This window comes from Nuphar pumila, chromosome 4 (assembly GCF_984573655.1).
Source record: "Nuphar pumila chromosome 4, dmNupPumi1.hap1.1, whole genome shotgun sequence".
NCBI lineage: Eukaryota > Viridiplantae > Streptophyta > Magnoliopsida > Nymphaeales > Nymphaeaceae > Nuphar > Nuphar pumila.
Window position 1 is genome coordinate 29,147,799 of NC_143252.1, and position 20,771 is coordinate 29,168,569.

Here is a 20,771-nt window from a genome sequence, read left to right on the forward strand (position 1 = left end):
GATTCCTATGGGATGGCATCAACTGTATGAGTCAGCACCACTAGTAATCTCAGTTGGGATCTGGTCACCTTATCATTGGACTGCAGTGGTTTGGGCATTAGGAAGCTGCTGCAACTTCATAAGGCATTGGTGGAATAGTTGTTGTGGTTGTAAGGTACTATAGGGTAGTTGTCATCAACTCGTAAGGTCCCTGACCCGAGAATGAAGAGGCTATCCTTACTAAGGGATTAGTGGGTAAATCAACCTGAGCTCAAGGCAAATAGATCATGCACTAGGCTTGTAAAGGCAAAATTGGGTGTTATTATCACTCTTTAGGATTGATGCTTACAGAACAAATGGAAGCAAGGATCAATTATCTGGAGAGATTAGTTGAATGTATTTCAGGATTTTACTTCAGTTGTCAAAGTAGTTAATAGTTTCAAGTTGAAGTTCTGGACAGACAAGGTAGATGCGGGGGGGGGGGGGGGGGGGCTGGCCATTGATTTCCCAGTTTGTTTTGTTTATCCTTGCTAGAGATAAAAAGTCTTGTGAGGAACTGCTGGAACCTGGTGGAGAGCTAGATTACCCAATTTAGAAGGGATTTCTGCGAACCTAAAATTAGCAAGTTGTTGGAAACTCTATTGAGCTGCTGAGCTAGAAATGTGGGAGACTTTCTGTAGGAGATATGACAAGCCAGGTGCCTTCTGTGTGGCATCATTTTGTTGTTATTTATCTTTGAGTTGAGCTGATCCCAAGGATATGATTTGGAGTTCTGTCCCTTGAACTGTCAAGTGATAGGCTGTGGATTAGTTTGGAAAGGTAGCACCTAGCAAGACATTTGTTAAAACTACCTCAAAAATCGAGAAAGGAGAAGGAGAGGAGAGAACTCGGGTCCTTGCTGGAAATCAGCAGTCACGACTTTTCTTGATGTTGCACTAATCCTTCATTAACATTAATAGGGTTACAAACAATTTTACATGGACAAAACTGCCCTTTATGAGAAAAACATATTATGTACATATTACATATACATGTATAAGAAGCTGTATCAGATATGGATTCTCTATTGGATCCATATCCAATCCATATTTTAATACCCTCCCTCAAGTTGTGCATGGGAGTAAACCATGTGCAACTTGTTCTTTAGATACCAGAAACGGTTACTCGTGAGACCTTTTGTGAACGCATCAACGACTTGGTCTTGTGAAGACATATAAACTGGTTCAATCTCTTTGTCTGCTATCTTTTGTCTGATGAAATGTTGGTTGATCTCAATATGCTTAGTTCGATTGTGATGAACATGATTGATCGCAATTTGTATGGCACTTCTATTATCACACATAAGAGTCGAACTTGAGACATTCTCTCCCATTTCTGTAAGTAGATGCCTAATCTAGGTCACTTCAGCTGTATCAGCTGCCATAGATCTATACTCTGCCTCTGTGCTAGATCTTGCTACAGTCTTCTGTTTTCTGCTACTCCACGAGACAAGATTTTTTCCAATAAAAACACAGTAACCTGAAACTGATCTCCTTTCATCTGAGTCCCTTGCCCAGTCTGCATTTGTGTATGCCAATATATCATGTTTTGGTGTCCCCCATGAAGACTGAACATATGTGAGTCCATCACCCACCGTGCCTTTTAGATAACGAAGAATACGTTTGACGGCATCCATGTGACCAGTTTTCGGTTCATGCATGAACTGAGATACTTGATTTATAGAGTATACGATGTCTGGTCTGGTAAAAGTGAGGTACTGGAACATGCCCACTATACTGCGGTACTTGCTTGCATCATGGTACAACTCACCATCACAAATGCCGAGCTTTTGATTGACAACACTGGGTGTAGGCAGAGGTTTGCAATCTGTCATTCCTGCTTTGGCTAGAAGATCAAGAGTGTATTTGTGTTGGGTTAATGACATTTTTCCATCCTGCCTGTCCACCTCTACACCAAGGAAATATCTCAGTTCCCCAAGGTCTTTCATCTTGAACCGCATACTTAGAAGCACCTTAATTTGCTGAATATGGTCTGAAGCATTGCCAGTGATCACAATATCATCAACATATATAAGTAAGAAAACTATAGTGGTATCATCCTTGTATATGAATAGAGAATGATCTAGTTGGGAAACGGATGAAACCGTGGTTTTGAATTTCTAAGGAGAAACTTTCAAACCATGATCTGGAGGCTTGCTTTAAGCCATACAATGCTCTGGTTAATTTGCATACATATTCCTTTGGATCTCCCTCTGCATAACCTTGAGGCTGCTTTATGTAGACCTCTTCTTTTAAATCCCCATGCAGAATGCATTTTTAACATCAAGCTGACTAAAGGTCCACCCATGTTCAATTGCTAGGCCAAGAATAATACGAATAGTTTCCATTTTCACCACTGGGCTAAAAGTTTTCTCATAATCTTGACCGTATTCTTGAGTAAAACCTTTGGCAACAAGACATGCATTGTAACGTTCAATGCTACCATCTGACAACATTTTTATCTGGAAAACGTCCAACTATCTCCCATGTTTGGCACTCATGGAGTGCCTCGATTTCCTCATTCATCGCTTCAATCCATTTCTTAAAGTGAATGGCTTGACAAAAACCAAGTGGTTCTTCGTGGAAAAATCTTGGATAGAAAAACCTGAAAATCCATTGAAAAATTATCACAACTCACCCACTTTTCAATGAGATGCCTTATCCTGCCTGATCTTCTTAGTGCCTCTTTGTCATTGGACAATGCCACATGTTTTCCAGACGGCACATCTGTTCGCTCTTTGAGTCTTCTGGTATAGACATTTCCATTGTATCTCATACATTCTGTCTTCGATGCCTCATCTGAAACCGTCTCATCATTTGTGCTTTCAGGAGTCAAAGTAGTATAATCTCCAGCTTGTGAAATAAGTTCAGCACTGAGCCATGGATCATACCAATTATCATTGGTGTCAATATGATCACGATTGTGATCTGCTTTATTTTCCAAAAAACTATTTTCATCAAAAATAACATTTCTGGAAATTCTGATCTTTCTATTGGCAGGATCATAACACCTGTAACCCATGTGTTGATCTGCATAGCGTACAAACTAGCATATAGAGGCTTTGTTCTGAAATCTAGTTCTCATAGATCTATCAATGTAAACATAACATGTGCATCCAAAAACTCGTAACTCATAATAATCAGGATGGTCACCAAAGCGACCATAATAGGGAGACTGATTTTCAAGAATAAGCATATGAAGACGATTTATCACATGAGTGACAATATGAAAAGCTTCTGCCGAAAGACTAATAGGCACATTAGAACCATGCATTATACTCATTGCACTTTCCACAATGTGTCTGTGCTTACGTTCATCAATTCCATTTTGTTGTGGAGTGTACGGGAAAGAAACTCTATGATGTATCCCATTATCTTGGAGAAAATCTAAAAATTCTTTGGAGGAATACTCACCACCTCCATCACATTGGAGAATTTGGATGTTTTGAGAGAATTGGGTTTTAACGTAGGCATGAAAACGATGAAAGATGAGAAAAACCTCAGATTTGTGTTTCATAAAGAATATCCAGGTAAAGCGAGTAAAACTGTCAATAAAGAAAAACTGTCAATAAAGGATACATAATATTTACTTTCAGAAGAGGAAGGATTAGGATTGGGGGCTGGGCCTCATACATCAGAACATATTATCTCAAAAGGCATGGAGGTTCTTTTATTTATTTGATGAAAAGGAAGTACATGAGTTTTGCAGACCTGACAACTGGAACACATTTTATTCTTCAACGAAATGTTAAAACTATCTCAGAAATCGAGAATAGAGAAGGAGAAGGAGAGGGAGAGAGAAGAGAACTCAGGTCCTGGGAATCGGAAGTCATGACTTTTCTTGATGCTGCACTAATCCTTCATTAACATTAATAGGGGTACAAACAATTTTACATAGACAAAACTGCCCTTTACAAGAAAAACATATTACATATACATATTACATATACATGTATAAGAAGCTGTATCGGATATGGATTGTGTATTGGATCCATATCTGATCCATATTCTAATAACATTATCATGCCAATGGCTCTTTCTTACCAGCATAGAGATATCCTATCTTAGTGATTATGAAGAGGATGTCAAAGAGGAGGAGAAAAAAGGACTATCAGTAGGAAGAGAATGGGAAAGAATGGGGACTATGAGGAGTTTAATGATAACAGTCTTCATAAAAGTCGTTGTATGGTCATCCGAGAGCCTATGGGAATTTGGTTTGCTTGGACAGAGCTCCTTTTGTGGGTTTCTGATCTTTCAGAAATTATGAGTTAGACTCTATTTAACTTTGTTTGGAAGTTTGCTGTATCTGTAAGTGACTGTCAAATTAGGCTGTATTCACTAGCGACTAGGAGTAGATGTAAATGGCTGTTGGAACTGATTTGGTTCACTTGCGTATGAGACTTTATCTGTGCAAGCAGCTCGACCGACCTGGACCGAGTCTGAACTCTCAAGGTGTTGGTTTATGTTAGAGGTCAGATGAGTTTTGTTGCCAAAGCCTTGTTGTTAGAAATTGATTTTGTGAAAGGAAAGTTATCTATGTGGGAAACCAATTCCAGGCTTCATCAACAGCCAAAAAAAATCCTGAAGATTTCTTACTCTGGAAATTATTTTAGTTGCATTTCAGAATAAAATTTCTACCTTCAGTGTTTTTGTGCTGTTTGTAATTTTGAACAAAGGACAGGAACAGCAAAATTATCTTGTTGGATATATGTAATTATTTTGCTTTTTGTTATGTAATTTTGATCAAATGTTTTTAGCATGCTACTGTTTGTGATTATACAATTCTTAATCTGCTACTGTTGGCAGGATTATTTAGCCACAAATTCAACTATGGACATGGCCTACACTGTGCTATTAGAGCATGCTCTTTCAGAAAGGGATCGTAGGTAATGCTTTTGAAATGTTACACGAATCTTGTTTCCTCTAAGAGTTGTGTATTTCCAGTATCATGCGTTCTTAATGAGGTTGAACCCCACACCACAAACCGCAACCCTTCCCTCCCTACCCCTTGCCTGCTTCACTTTACTTCATAGTTTAATCATTGAGACCATCTTTCTACATGATATCTGCTTCCTGTATGCTTCTATTTTAAAAGATAGCGTTCCTCTTACATGGCTAATATTTTAGATGCTACTGGAGTGATCATGTTTTGTTTCTGCATTTTCACGGGTATATATTCATGCCAAATGCTGCATGTATCTAGACTTTCTGTTTATTCTTAAGCATTTAAGTGTTGCTGCCTGTGATGTCTTGGGGATGAAGATGCACAAGTGAAATTATAAAACTTGATGTACGGGATTGGGAAACAAAGTGCGCTAACAACTCTCCACAGTGGTTGCTCTTTCACGAGCTCAGTATTGATTTACAAGCTAGGCGTCTAACTTTATGATGTAAAGAATTTGCACACATATATATTAACAATTAGTGTGTAGCACAGTTGGTTAGAGTGTATGGCTGTCATAGAGGAGGCATAACACATTTGATTCTTCGCTATCCAGAGCTTCTTTCTCAATTCTAAAGGTGAAGATGAAGAAGTGAAATTCTTATGGATAAGCTAGCTCAGACTTGGCTCTGGCTTGCAACTAGCTGAACATGAGGTAACTAGTACAAGCTGATGGAGAGTCCCAGCCCGAGTTGGCATGGAGCCTAAAGTGGACAGTGGAAGATATGCATCTGTCTCATTTGCCAGTCCTATTTACATGATGCTCATGTGGTGCCTGTTTTAGACTTGTCAATGTTTGTAGAGATTAAAGTATCTCTCAATTTCAATGTCCCCACCTCTCTCTCTCTCTCTCTCTCTATATATATATATATATATATATAGAGAGAGAGAGAGAGAGAGAGATGCGAACATGCTAAATGGGTTTTTCAGCTTTTTTGATACTTTTTTCACGATTCTGACCCCATAGATGTGTTTGGCATGGTCGATTTACTAGGAATTGACACCTTGATCATGTGTTTTCGATGAAAATAAAAAAAACTATATTTGGAGCCTCAAAAATTTACAAGGATTTTGGACCTTTGATATATATATATATATATATATATATATATATATATATATATAGAGAGAGAGAGAGAGAGAGAGAGAGAGAGAGAGAGAGAGAGAGAGAGAGAGAGAGAGAGAGAGAGATGCAAACATGCTAATTGGGGTTTTCAGCTTTTCTGGTGCTTTTTTGTGAATCCTCCCATAGATGTGTTCGGCATGGTCGATTTACTGGGAATTGATGCCTGGGTCATGTGTTTTTGATGAAAAAGCAATATTTGGAGCCTAAAAAAGTTACAAAAAATTTGGACCTTTGATTTTTTGAACCTTATAAAAACCCACCCATGGGTCGGAATGGAGTGCTCCAAGAGCCGATCCCTATAAAATCAAGTACGTAGATCGCATCTGTATGTCCAGAATTAAAAAAAAAAACCAGAAAACTCATTTAGCATGTTTGCATCACTCTATATATATGTATGTATTGCAGCGTGTAGCTATTATATAGCATTGATAATGGAAGTATCCTTGTAGTGTAAAACGTCTGTCAAAATGCAATGTAAATGATATTAGGGATGTAAACAGGTCGGACTTGGGTTGGATCTGTGCAATACCAAGTTTGACCTAATCGGATCTGACCTAATTGTATTCAGATTTGGAGTTGGATGGGATCAGCTAAAGCTGAATCTGGATCCGACTAGCTTAAAGTCCAACATTTACATGTATTCGGAAGCAGATTTTAGTCAGATTGGGATCTTAGTTGGAATTGGATTTGGATGCAAAACTCAATATCGAGTTTGGTTCTAATTATTAATCTGATCCAACTTTGGCTACAGGATCCAACTAATCAGATTCGGATTTGGGTCGGATATCGGATTATATCCAAGCCATTCTTTTTTTTTTTCATTACCATCGAGTAGTATGATATTAGGAATTTAAACGGGTCGGACTGGAGTTGGATCTATGCAATACCAAGTCCGACCTAATCGGATCTCACCTAATCGTATTCAGATTTGGAGTGGGATGGGATCAGCTAAAACCGAATCTGGATCCGGTTAGCTTAAAATCCAACATGTACATCTAGTCAGATTCAGATTTGAATCTTAGTTGGACTTGAATTCGGATGCAAAACTCAATATCGAGTTCGTATCTATTAATTTGATCTGACTTTGGCTATCAGATCTAACTAGTCAAATTTGGATTTGGGTCGGATCTCGGATTATATCCAACTGGTTGACATTCCTTTATGATATTGTCAAATTGATGTAGGGTATCATTGTGTTGGTGGTGGCTTGTGATCTTCAAGAATTTAAGATTAAGATTAAGATCTTTTTATTGCTCATTCTTTTTCCCTTGGGCATGGTTGTTCTCTCTTCTATATAAACTTGAATTTTGCCTTGGTCAAATAATTCTTCTGTTAATCCATTTGAGACTGACAAATTTTTATATTTTCATTGTTTGCTAATGTCTTAATTGTTCTGTTATCAGCCCTGCAGTAGTTGCAAAGTGTGTTGCACTTCTTAAGCGGTATCTTCTTCGGTAAGTTATTTTTTTGCATCTTCTGCACTCTGTTTTATGTTTTGAGTGATCTCTAGGCATTATATGAATCTATTAGTGCTTTGATTTTGAGTTCCATGCAGAGTTTATCCTACTAGTGGATTCAGGGTTAAAATATTATTGATCTATCTTCAATGCTTGGCAGAACATGCCATTTGCTAGGCATTTTATAAAGAGAGAAATGGAATACCCATCATCAAGCCATTAGTGTTAGTGTTAGATATGTTCTGTTGCCTATTGGAGTCCAAAGTGTAGCCAAAGCCATTGCCTCAAAATTTAAGTTGATAACAATTATTCCAATTTCTTTCAGTTTTGCTACTTGAGAACGGTCAAGCATCTTCTAGAATCTTTTGGAGTTAGCGTGGCAGGAAAAACAAGGCTTCTCATGAAGGATCAACTGTCATTTGGTTGTTTTAAGAAGTAACACTATATCAACATTGGACTGAAGGCAGCATTTAGCAACCTTGGTGCCTGCTTAGGTGGAATTATCAGTCTGCAAGCTATGACAGTTGAAAGGAAACTGCTGGTCAAGAAGAACACAAAGTTTGAGTAGGATGCATGCCTTATTGGCAGATGGTGTTTCCTCTTTGGATCCCTTAGACCAAAATGCTGGTCCAGATTGGCAGCTGGAGCAGGCAAATTACTATTGTTTCTTGGAATGGCAAGGCATAAATAATGCTTACTGTTGCCTGCTGATTACAAGCTTCCTTAATTCACAAAATTTTGAATTCTTCTGCCTCAGTCTATGTCACATAGGTGTGGGTACAGGTGCGGGTGCGGATGCGGATGCAGCACTTTAAAAAAACTTGGGTGCGGGGAGTGTGTGTGTGTGTATATATATATATATAAATATAAATTTTAACAGTTTTAAGTTAACACTATATGTATTTGTGTGCATTTATGTATTTATATATATAATATAGATAAAAATGGACTTGATTAGGGTTAACTGAATCTACTTTTGGATAGAAATGGACCTCAGTGTGGTTGACTTCACCTAACTCAAAGGAGGTTGTGTCCAAGTGTCGCACCCGCCTGGGTGCGGGTGCGGTGCCTTGTTAGAAGAGTCCGTGTGACATAGGCCTCAGTCTCAGTGAAATGAAGGCACAACACCTTGAGTATGAGTTAGTAAACAACATTTGGAGAGGTTGTAATTTCATTTTTAAGGTGGTAGGGGCAGATCAGGTGGCTTTTGGTTAAATGGAAAGATGTTTTTTATGGGGACCATGTGTATATTGGTGATTTTTAGGCTATTTTACATAGGTACGGGTGCAGGTAAGCGTACAATATGGGTATTGGAAACTTCTAAAAAGATGGGGACATCGGTAGGTGTGTGTGCAATCATAGTACATTTTATAATATGATCTAGATACAAAGTTATAGATTGTCAATTGTGAACTAAAAGTCTAAAGCATGTCAAAGCCATATAGTTGACAAACAAAAAGTCAACAAATATACAGCTAGTAGTAGTTACTTTTAGTGTTGAGTATAGGCTACACATTGGTTGGATCATAAGATGGATAACATGGATCGAGCTTAGTTCGAAAGGTAGAGGACCTGTGCCCAAGAGTACCCATTATTGGCATGGGTATGTCGTGCTGTCAACGGGTCGGATCAGGGTTGATCAGGACCCACCCATATAACTTCTAACCATGTTTGGGTTCGAGTTTTATTGGGTCGCAAAAATAGAATCCCAAACCTGAACCCGCATAATTTTAGAAATTTATTTTTATTAAAAATATATCTAAAATAAGGTTGGGTACCAGGCAAGAAAACTGGGTTGGGTCAGGTACCCGACAAAAATCATGACTCAAACCCGGCTCGCATATTACTCAGGTTCAGGTTGACCCAAATATTATTTGGGTCAGCACTTTCCATGCACACTTGTTTATTCGGGTTTGGGTCGGGTCGAGTACAAACTGGACCCGTTGACAGCCCTATGGGTACGACACCAAAGTGGGGGCTTGGTAGAAGTACCCATGTTACATATGTTTTAGGTGTCTATAAAGGTGGAGGTGGCAACAAGCACTAATTTTTTCTATTGATAACATTCTATGGATGTGTTGAAATGATGAAAAAGAAGGAACTTTTTTGGGAAGGAGGTTGACATGGTTAGAGAGGATATGAGATGTCATGGTGGATAAGAGGTATTCCCAATGTTACTTCGAATTGGAAGATGGTAACTGGGTGCTCCACAAAAGTGTTAATATGAGAAAATTGGTGATTTTTTTGGACTGGTAGAATTTGTTATATACCCCTTTTGGTACTTTTATGTGGGAGAGTCTTTCCTTGTATGAAGAAGCTGAACAAATTCTTAGTATGAGTAAAGTTAATAGATTAATTTGGTAATCTCTGGGTTGAGCCTTCTGTAGGACTTTCTTAGAACATGGACCGATTTTAATTGAATGTGAATGAATAGGAAAGGATGAAGGTTGTTACTTGTTATGCTTTCAATTATGGTGAATCAGAGTGCTAATGTTCCTCGAACTAATTAGCAGGTGGTGGAATGAGCAACAGCAGCTTGGTTGGCTTTTTAGGCTCATGTGGATACTAGACTTCAATTGAGTCAGAATCATTGATCGATGCAAGGATAGAGTAGGATTAATCACTTTTTATGTCCTCATGGGAATCAAAACTAGGATAACTTCAGATTAGGTAGTGGGATGATGAGGAGAGTGAGATGGCTAATGTCCTTGGTAATTGGATACAATCTATAAGAGAACTGAACTTGGAAAAAGAAAAGATCTGTTCTATATGCCCTGGAAAGGAGGGTGGGTGGGTGAGTGGGGAGGGGTCCAAAATACAATCTGTTTCATCATCTGGTCATTCCTGTTCAATCACTTTTAATTTTTATCATAAGAGCTAGAGTACTTCCAATGAAGATTTAATGTTGTGGAGAATGGTTCTACAACTTAACAAATCTTCCATGCTGTAGAATCTTGGAGTCCCAAACGAGGGCCTTGGAGATTCCTTTCTCAGAGGGGTGCAAAAAGCCATTTACAGTTTGTCAAAAAAGCCCTTTGAGTAGATGGTTTCCAAATGAAGTTCTTCAAAATATATCGGATTATAGTGATTCATTCATTTTGGAGATGAGGAGTTCCATATGCATGATATAATGTTAAAAGAACTTAGCTAGTCAAATTTAATCCTAGTTCACAAGGAGCAGGGACTAAATGACATCTCTATACAAGAAGCTCATCTTGCAAGATCAGCACACTTTCATTTCAGATAGAAGAACCCAAGAATGTGGTATACCAGCTGTCAGCACACTTTCGTTTCGGATAGAAGAACCCGAGAATGTGGTATACCAGCTGCATAAGCAATTTGTTCTGTCATGAAGGATAAGAGATGCATTTTTGCTGTTGACATGGTTAATTGGGACATACCTTTCTGTTGCTTGGAAACGATGGGTTTTTGGTGTAAATGGTTAAATTGGAAATAGATGTATTCTCTCCTTGGATTTAACCTTGGTTTCTATTAGTGGGGAATTTGGGGGACCCTTTAGTGTGTCAAGATTACTCACCAGGGAAACCCACTCTTGCCCCCTTTTTGTTAACATGGTACGGAATTTAGTGGATGGGGTCTTCAATCAAATCATGCTATTGTTCTCAATCTATGTCACAGGGACTCGGCCAACTGGGTGCGGCACCCGGTGTGGTCAACCTGACGCACCCTGGGTCATTTATGTCCAACTTTTGGACTATATATATATATATTTTGCCGCACCCCCACACCCAAGTTTTTTGAAAGTGCCGCACCCCCGCCCCCGCCCCCGCACCCGCACCCGCACCCATGTGACATAGTTCTCAATCTCCCTTTTTCGGAAGAGTGTTTTGTGAGGAGAAGGTCCTAGTGGGAGGGCTGTAACCATCCTTTGGTTAGTCTCGTTGGGGGGATTGTTAATACAAAAGTTTTCAAAGTTGAGGTTTTACATTACCCAGCATATGTGATCTAATTATATAATTGAGAAAGAACCAGATTTCCATCTTTTCTGGAGATGTTCTTTATTTAAAACATTGAATATGTATAGGGCACGGTGGTTGATAAACTGGAGAGAGATCAGCTCTGTTAGAGAAGTCATCATTGTGTCCTGAATTCATATAAAAGAAAGCAATTATTGATCTCTCCTGGAATTGGTGGAGATATCTAGCTAGTGGCATACCTGATGAGTGAAGACAGACGAATGGCAGAATTTTTGAGGACAACATCCGAGGAATCTCTATTCATTGTCAAGTTCTATTCTTTATCCTCTCCTATGCTAAATAAAAGTGGCTAGGGGTTGAGCTTGGTTGCTTGGGGATGGGATTGTTCCAAAGAAAAGAAAGGGCAAGCATGTGATTTCCCACGCTTGACACCTCCATGGGATCTTAATTTTTTCACCTGGCATGTTGCTTTTTCCATTCCTGCTTGAGTTTAGAATGAAATAAGTCTTTAATATCTATGGTTTTGCTTACTTTGTATCACATTGTGATGGAGGATTGTCCCATGTACCTTGCATATGAGAGATGGTCTGTTGTTGATGTGGTTGCTTACCTTTGAGATGGAGTTGAGTGGATTGTGTTTGGTTCCATTTCACTCTAGGAAAATGCTGATTGGTTCTGAGCAACGTCAAACATATTTTTCTATTTCTTGTCCTGATTGATGACTGTTGTATTTTGCGTTGGGAATCTGTTGATCATTGGACATATACAGCATTGGTATGACTTGCATATTTGTGTAGTTGCTTTGAGAAGTTTAGAGGGAAACAAACGAACAAGAAAGTTAAAAAAATAAAGCATTCAGAAACAGCCTTCTGAAGTTTCTATTAGCAATAGTTTGATTCAAAAGGTCAACTTGAGCCTATAATTGACTTTTGGTGAGACGTTGGATCTTAACTGCTCGTTATCCCACAGAGATCAAAGGTCTTAAGACTCTTAACTGCGTTCACAATTACTGATATCATTAAGAAGCTTAATTTTGCAACCGCATAGGAATATCAATTTAAAAAATGGCTGTAATTGCTTAAATTTGAGATTGTGTAACTATTTCTTTTTTCTTGTTGCCATAGGTACATACCAGGAATTCAGACCCTACAACAAATTGATCTCTTTTGTGTGAATTCAATTGCTGAGTGTGATGCTGTTACCAGTAGAAGAGTTTCTCCATGGTTAAAATCAATTAGTTCAGCTGCTTTTGCATCTGGTGCACTTGTAAAGTCCTTAAATTATGTTCGTGCCCTGGTAGCTAGGCATATGCCAAAGCTATCATTCCAACCTCCAGCCTTGGGTGGAACTTCTATTGTTTCAAAGCGGTCCTCACCAACGTTGTCATCTTTCTTGAGTAGATCTTTTAGTTCTCAATTAAGCCCTAGTGCAGTTGTGAGCAGGGAATCTCCTGAAATCCAAGAAACTGTCTGTTCATATGCCATGGATCTATCCAACTTTGAAAAGGTTGATGAAGATGGATTTAGTTATATTGCCATTGATGTACTTAAATGGCGATGGCTTGGGGAAAGATGCCACCAGCACTGGGTGACTACATTTGGTGCAAGTAACAGGTATCTTAATATTGTAGAATTCACTTGATTATTTTGTAGAGTGTATCGGGTTTGTTTTTGTGGCTTTCATGTGCTTCATCTGTTGCTAGTTGCATCTGGAATGTAACTTTTTCCTCTTTTTTGAGTTAGTGATGGTCTTTTGAGCTCCCAAGTCATCCACACACATAATTTTCGAGAAGTGGGTGCTGCAGCTCTGCTTGTTGATCTGGAGCAGAAACCAAAAATACAATCTGGAAGACATTTTGGCCCTCCACTTATATCTGATCCAGACTTTGAGCAGCTATTGCAGCCTTCTACAGTTACCACTGCTACAAATATTGCTTCAGCTCACTCGCATTTGAAAGCAATAACTGCATCTAAGCGTGCAAAACCAGGTGCTCGTCAAGTCTGGTAAGTTTTTGAATGTCTTATTTTTCCCTTATTTTTTTAATGTTTATTTTCACATAGTTCACACACTTTATCTGTTATCTGTTATTCTACTTCGAAAACTGGTCTACCATGCATGACCTATATGTTTGTGAAGCAACACAGCCATCCTTTTTTGGGGAGAGGAGATGCATATGTTAGCAACTGTAGATATTGTCTTTTTTGCGACAAGGAGGCTATATGTAAGATCCATGTAGAACAGCTTATTCAATGGATCCCTTAGTAATATGTTACTATCTGGACCAATGTTGTGAAAAGCGTTGAGGCGTAACGAAGCACTCCACCAAAAAATGAGGCGAGGCGTAAAGCATTATCCACAAATTATTATTTTTTTAAATTAAAAAAACTTTAAAAAATATCTAAAAATACAAATAAATAAAAGAAATGCTTTATTGATGAAGCAACAACCAATAAGAAATAAAAAATTCAAATAAATACTGAAAAATATGAGATTAACATGTAAAAGTAACATTAATTCAACAACTTGATCTATGTAAATATCTAAAAAATAAAATATGAGCATTCAATAAAAAATTAAGTAACAAAATATCTAATAATCAAATTTCTCAACATAAAAAATGCATATTTGCATTAACAACCAAATGTTAATGTATTTGTCCAAAACTCTCCAAAATAAGAGTGTTACAACATTCACAAGTGCAAATGAAGGATAAAAAAACATATAAATGCCCATAGTCTTAAAATTAGAGCCTTGGCTCTTCTTATGTCTTGTTATCATCAATATTTAAGCCTTCATTGTCATCATTTGAGGAATCCATATAAGCAGGTTTTCCTTCATCCTCATTTTATGACTCTTCATCATCCACACTTTCTTTCTCCATATCCTCCGTCACTTCTTTTGCCTTTTTTTTTACTTCAACAAAAAATCATATATTAAATACTTATTATATATAATTAAAAAAATATATTTATATTCATAGCAAGGTAAAAGGAATATAGCTTTACCTAGAGCTCTTGAAGACCTGTCTTACCTAGGACTATTTTGGGAATCATGATGTGAAGTGACTTTTTCAATAGGCACATGCTCAATGGCGTTTATGTCGAAGTTCGGGTCCAACCATGAATCTTCCAACCAATTGGGATTACTAGGCAACACTGGATGTTTCTTCTCCATAATTCATTCATCATCTGAGTCTATATGATCTAGACATATAGGGTCTTTAGTAGCCCTCCTTCTTATATTTCTTTTCCTTAACTTGTACATGACAAAAATTCAATGCATTCGTCTTTTCTTGGTCAAGTCTATTCCTCTGTTTTGTATGCACCTATAATTTCAAATAATTGATAATCAATTATAAAATAATTAAACTTATGCAAATGTATTTCAAAAACAAAATACAAAATCACAAACCAATGAGAAGGTACTCCAATTCCTCTCACAACCTGATGCACTACACGTCAAACTTATAACTTGAATTACAAAATTCATCAATTTAGGATTTTCGTGCCCAAATGAACTCCATCAATAGTTGCATTCAAATAAAATATTAAAAAATGATAAAAATATTAAGAATGTTATAATTAACAAAAAAACAAAACATAAAAATAATATTAACAAATAACAACATAGTTGCAAACTCACCCTGATTTTTTATTTTTCTTGTTGTATTGACTGCCTTTTTACCAAACAACCTCTTTGCTTTTTAAATGCATCGATTTGTGTTGTAATTTTCAATCGAACATTTGCATCATTAACCAATTTTTCAATATAATCATAAAAACCACTCATAAATTCTTCATCCGGGTTGAAGTTATTAGTATAATGAAATTGAAAATTTAAATAATAGAAAGTTGCATGCAAAGGCTTACGAAGTTGCAAGTCCCTTCGTCTGTCAATGATGTCATAGGTTTATATTTTCTTTCAACATTATCAAGATTCAAAGGAATTTTTTTTGCTCTATCCATTGCTTCATATAAAAATCTCATAGCAGGCTCATCCACATCCACTAAGTTTAACACTTTCACGAGAGGCAGCATAACTTTAATTGCATATGATATGGCAACCCAAAACTTATGATCATTAAGAACAATATAAGCAATGTTCTCAACATCGGGTTTTTTATAGTAATTAGATGATCTAAAATTTGAAGAAAAGAACACCGACTTCAACTCTTTCTTGTAACATCAAATACTATGAAGCGTGATATATGATATGGCAAAACGAGTGACGACTGAATGTAAAAGTTCTCTCTTCTTTGTGAACTTTCTCATCAAATTTAATATCCATACATGACTATAGATATATCTTGTATTTTTTTTTTGTCTTTTGTACTTTATCTTTAAAATTTGATATCTTTTCAATATCTTCTAATATCAGATCTGCACACGGTGTTTAAAAAAATATTTTTTCTGCTGTTAACATATTCTCAACTGTCACATAATTCGGTGCATTATCTGAAATGAATTGCACTACATTCCCTTCACCAACTTCTTTAAACAACTTACACAAATTTGCAACAGTTTTTGTTACGTCGCTGATGTCAACAAACTTCAAAAATATTGTCCTTAATGAGCTGCTCACAAGAAAATTATTAAGTTTCTTCCCTTTCCATCTATTTAACTATTTGCCATAATGATGCAACCAACTTTTGACCATTCTTTTTTGAACTCTTTTAAAATTTCATGAGTACAATCCAGCTCATCCTTCAAAATCCACGTTCTAATCTCGTGGTAATAAGGTGGTTTGAACTCTCACCCATAATTTGCAATAGGTTCTACCATTGGACTAAAATATGAACTATTGCAAAGATTAAATGATAGGACATTGGAATAAAAAAATCTTCCAATGGCATGACATACATTTTTTTTCATCCCTTTTGAATACAAATTTTATTGTGGTTTGTCGTGCTTTCTTGTTCACAAATTGGTCCATGAGACTAGTTGTGCTTGTTTTTGCAACACTACTTGATCCACTGACAATCACATTATCGCCTCTTGATGATCCAAAATAAACACTCCTTCCAATTTTTAAGTTACTTTGTTCCTCCTCTTGTTTCCTTTTCTTCTGATACGTGAAACCTCTTGGCACAATCTTACACCATATTTGAAAAAAGAAGAAGAAAAATAAAGAGAGTCGCAAACGAGAGCTTGGAAGAGGAGAAAAAATAACAAGAAAAAAAAAGAAAAGGTAGGGAGAAAGAAAAAGAGGAAAAAAGAAAAAAAATTGTGTACCTCAGGTTGACGAGGTCCTTCCCATAGTGAGAGAGGGCGAGACGAGAGAGGCGGTGGCTCAACTCTGGTACTCCTTCTTCTTCTTCTTCTTCTTCTTCCTTTCGAAAAAGAGAGAGGGCGAGAGACAAGAGCAGGGAGATATGGGAGAGCGAGAGAGCAGGGAGACAAAAGAGCAGGGAGAAACGAGAGTGCAGGGAGAGACGAGAAAGACAAAGAAAGGGAGGCCTTCAACCCTAATTAGGGTCGGGGCCCTCTCTAAATAGCCTCAATTTTTGGTCAAATGGGGCTTTGACCCCCATTTGACCCATTAATTAAAGGGGCACGCCTCAGGGCATACACGCTTTTTTATTGCGCTTCAAGGCGCAAAGGCCCTCGCCTTGAGGAGAGACACATTTTTTGCACCTTCAGCCGCGTTTTTAACAACACTGATCTGGATGTGTGGTCTCTGGCACCACAAATAAATTTTGAGTTACAAACTGATTAAAAAGACCCTTGGCATGACCCAGATATAGACCCTTCTCCCTTGCTTGGATTTATTTTAGAATCTTTTTGTTGCAATAGATCATTATTGTGTCAATCAAAGAATACATATTCAATTCAACCTTTGAAGGTTCAATATTTGCTACTAGCTTATGTTAGAGTTTAGAAATGAATCAATGGGGAAAATGTCAATCCCCATCTTACAGATCATACAAAAATTTACTCTACTTGCTATATTGAAGCTTGTATCTGGTGTCTATAACCACCTTTTTTCTCCTGAACAAAGCACATATAGTGCTAATGTGAGCACACAGTATATGATACGGGATCATTAATTTAAATCACCAATTCATATTGATTTTGATAGTTTGAAATGTTTCTTATCACATTATTATTTAGTCTTCTTTTTTTCTTTGTCATGAAAAAAAACCTTTTGGATAATTGGTAGAAATGGTTTTTTAGCTAAAGAAGAAGCTCGTACTGCTTCCCAATATCCTTTCTCCACCAAAAAATTCTATAGATATATTTTTTTATTAGGTTTCATAGGCATATAAATGATTAGAAAAAAAACAAATGATAATGAAAATAAAAGTGTTCTAAGGTAAGAAAATAAATTGGGAATGATATATCCCATGTGAAAAATTGATATAACACTAATTAGTAAATGTAGGGATATGTAGATGTCAAGTTATAAATAGTAATATGGAGGAAGACCATGTAGTGAGGTGATTAAAAGACAGTAGAAAAAAGACATAAGTCAAGGAATGCAATTTTGGTGGGAAGGCAAATATCGAGAGATTATCATTAAAGTTGGAAGGCCTTTTAGTGCTACTATGCAGTAAAATTCTGGTATGCTGGCTATGTTCTAAAAGGCCATGGAAGATACCACTGTCAGGATTGGTGCAAGAGGATGAATTGTAGAGAAGTACTTTTGTATTGTACAATGAATTAGCGCAGCTCTGATTGTGCACCTTTTTTGTAAGGCAACTGTGAGATCTATGATGTGGTATAGTGCAGAATTTATTGCTAGGAAGAAAGAGTAAGAAGATAGAATGCATGTAGTCTAGATGGATATATAAAGCAGATGGATGGCACTTCAGGGGTGATGTGATACTGGTTGAAGGGATAGAAGATGAAGACTTAGCGGAAAGAAGAGCTGAGACACATAATATTTACTGTATGATGGAAATGAACTAGTGGATAGCCTTACAAAGCTGATCTCAACTAGATGGGGCAATGAATTTTCTTGGAGCACATATCTATATCACTTGCTTAACAGATCTATAAATTCTATAGCTTTGTTTTTAGTACCGTTTATTATGTTTTATATGTTGCTCTTTTTTTTCGCTTTACAATACAAAGATGCTAATTGTTTATTTACATCCAGTATAAAATTAGGTTATTGTGGAAGTATTCCCATGTTTGGCTTGTCTATCATGTCGATAGGATATGGTGTCTGATATTCGTCTCATTCCACTTCTGCAGGGAGGAAATACCACCAAACACGATTCGTCTGCGTTCTCGCCCTCTGTTTCAATATCGGCACTACAGGTAGCCAAAATTCCTTTTTTTTAAATATATATTTACCTTAGTTGGAAATTCTATTTTATTTAGTAAAAGGAACTGTTTAACTTTCATGTCATGTGATCTATTTTGTATGTGTAATTCATGTAACTTTGTTTTTCTTTATTTTCTTAATCGAAGGATCATTCTCTTATGTTAACCTGTAAGTTGACACTGCTTTGGTGAAAAGAGATCTTGAGCTTATTATTCTGCTTTTCATACATTGTTTCCATTGATTTTATGCTTGTGCTAACACTTCTTGTGTGTATCAATAATTGGGCCATCAACTGCTTAAATACATTTGTTGTCTGAGTTAATACTTCATGGAACACAAGATGATCCACTCCTTTTTTCTTTGACTTTTTTGGTTTGTCGATTTTTTCAGTTTTTCCTTCTGCTAGAAATTATGGATAAAAGATAAGTAACTTCTGGACTTCTTGAACCAGGCAACCCAACATAAGAGAAGTTTCAGTTTTGAACCCAGCAAGAATGAAGTTTCAATTTGGAATGTCCTGTGAAGCAGGAGAAGTTTCAGTTTTGACAAAATAAAAAAATGGGGTTTCACTTTAAAAAATTGTGCAATTTGACCTATTTTTTCCTTATGTACGAGTTTACCAGTTGATATGTAGTTTGTGCAAACTAACTTGCTCTTCTTTGTTTTTAAATGAAAGGTTGTTTGGAATAATAGGAGTAAGATCATGTGTGGTGATACTGTTTTTTCCTGTTTGGGGCTAGTACTCATTGCATTGGGTTTATTCTTTTCAAAATGAAAGGGTGTGTGGAGACCACAGTAAGGTCATCTTTGTTGATACTGGTTGTGTCCTTTTGGAGCTAGTACTCATTGCAGGAATGTATGCCTTGCTTTTTGTATTAGAATGATGTTTCTTTTGGTCCCCACTTTTCTGGTCTTAAATCACCATATTCGTCAATCCTTTGGTACTAGCCCAGGATGCTGGATTTACTTACAGAAAGTATTGATTTCCAGTAGCAGCTTCATATCAATCAATCAATCAGGCTTTCAGTTATTAAAATGCCATAGTTGGATGGAGGCAGAGAACTTGTTACTAGTTCCCTTCTTGTAACAACATAATGATTGCACAAGGATTTCTATTCATGTGAAAGGGAAGCTAAAATCTGTAATTAGTTGAATATATCTCTTGGAAACTTTGGCAATTTGCTTTGTGGGTTTTGAAGTTAACTAGGAAGCAGGATCTACATTAGCCAGAAAATTTAGTGTTCTGCTGCAGAAAGACATCCTTTTTATTCTTAAAATCTGCATTATTCTTTTGAATAAGTCTTACATGTTATTAAGAATTGCATAGTCTGTACTTTCAACTGTTTGCATTTCTCTAAATACATTCAAAAGTTGTTGCTCTCTTTTTCCCCCCCTTGAAAATGTTACCGCTTTTACTAGCTTTCCTTAGGTTGTTTCTTATGTATGCAGATGGCTAGTTAATTTTCATCAAATATTTTCCTCTTGTTGTAACTTGTAACTAATGTTGCTGTCTGGATCAGTGAACAGCAGCCTTTGCGTCTGAGCCCTGCTGAAGTGGAAGAAGTTATTGCAGCAGTTTGCTCAGAGATTTCTGTGTCAAATACAAATTCAGTACTTGCATCATATAAGCTAACAAGCCATAGTGGTAGGCCTATTGCGGATGTGGCAGTCAGTGTTCTTATTAAGCTTGTGATTGACATGTAAGTTGTTCAGGTCTAGACTATGGTGGATCATTGCAATGTTAGTTCTTGAGTTCTGCAGGTTCTTTATTTTCCATCTCAGTGTATTTGTGGTCTGTAAAATGTGATTGTTGTGATCATTTGCACTGAACTTCTTTTTTTAGTTTGTATGTTTCTATTCTGTAGAACTAGTTAGCAAAAGTCTGGAGTGTGCACAACTTCAAGTCTCTATATTTTATCCGTTACCATTTTGGATTTGAAAATATTACATGACTTGACTGGTGCTTGCTTATCTGGTTATCTACATTTGCTGTAGAATTTCTTAAGTTTTTGTGGTTCCATT

The 20,771-nt window shown here is 36.9% G+C and overlaps 1 protein-coding gene across 3 annotated transcripts in view; it reads left to right on the forward strand.

Annotated features, from left to right (window-relative positions):
• LOC149839771 (uncharacterized) overlaps positions 1-20,771 on the forward strand; it is a 74,913-nt gene that overhangs the window by 11,640 nt on the left and 42,502 nt on the right. For all 3 annotated transcript variants that reach the window (XM_090004223.1, XM_090004222.1, XM_090004224.1), the window contains exons 2-7: positions 4,824-4,903; positions 7,489-7,539; positions 12,605-13,093; positions 13,223-13,483; positions 18,677-18,742; positions 20,270-20,449. In XM_090004223.1, the coding sequence (XP_089860349.1) occupies positions 4,824-4,903; positions 7,489-7,539; positions 12,605-13,093; positions 13,223-13,483; positions 18,677-18,742; positions 20,270-20,449 (1,127 nt within the window). The remainder of the gene's footprint in view (positions 1-4,823; positions 4,904-7,488; positions 7,540-12,604; positions 13,094-13,222; positions 13,484-18,676; positions 18,743-20,269; positions 20,450-20,771) is intronic.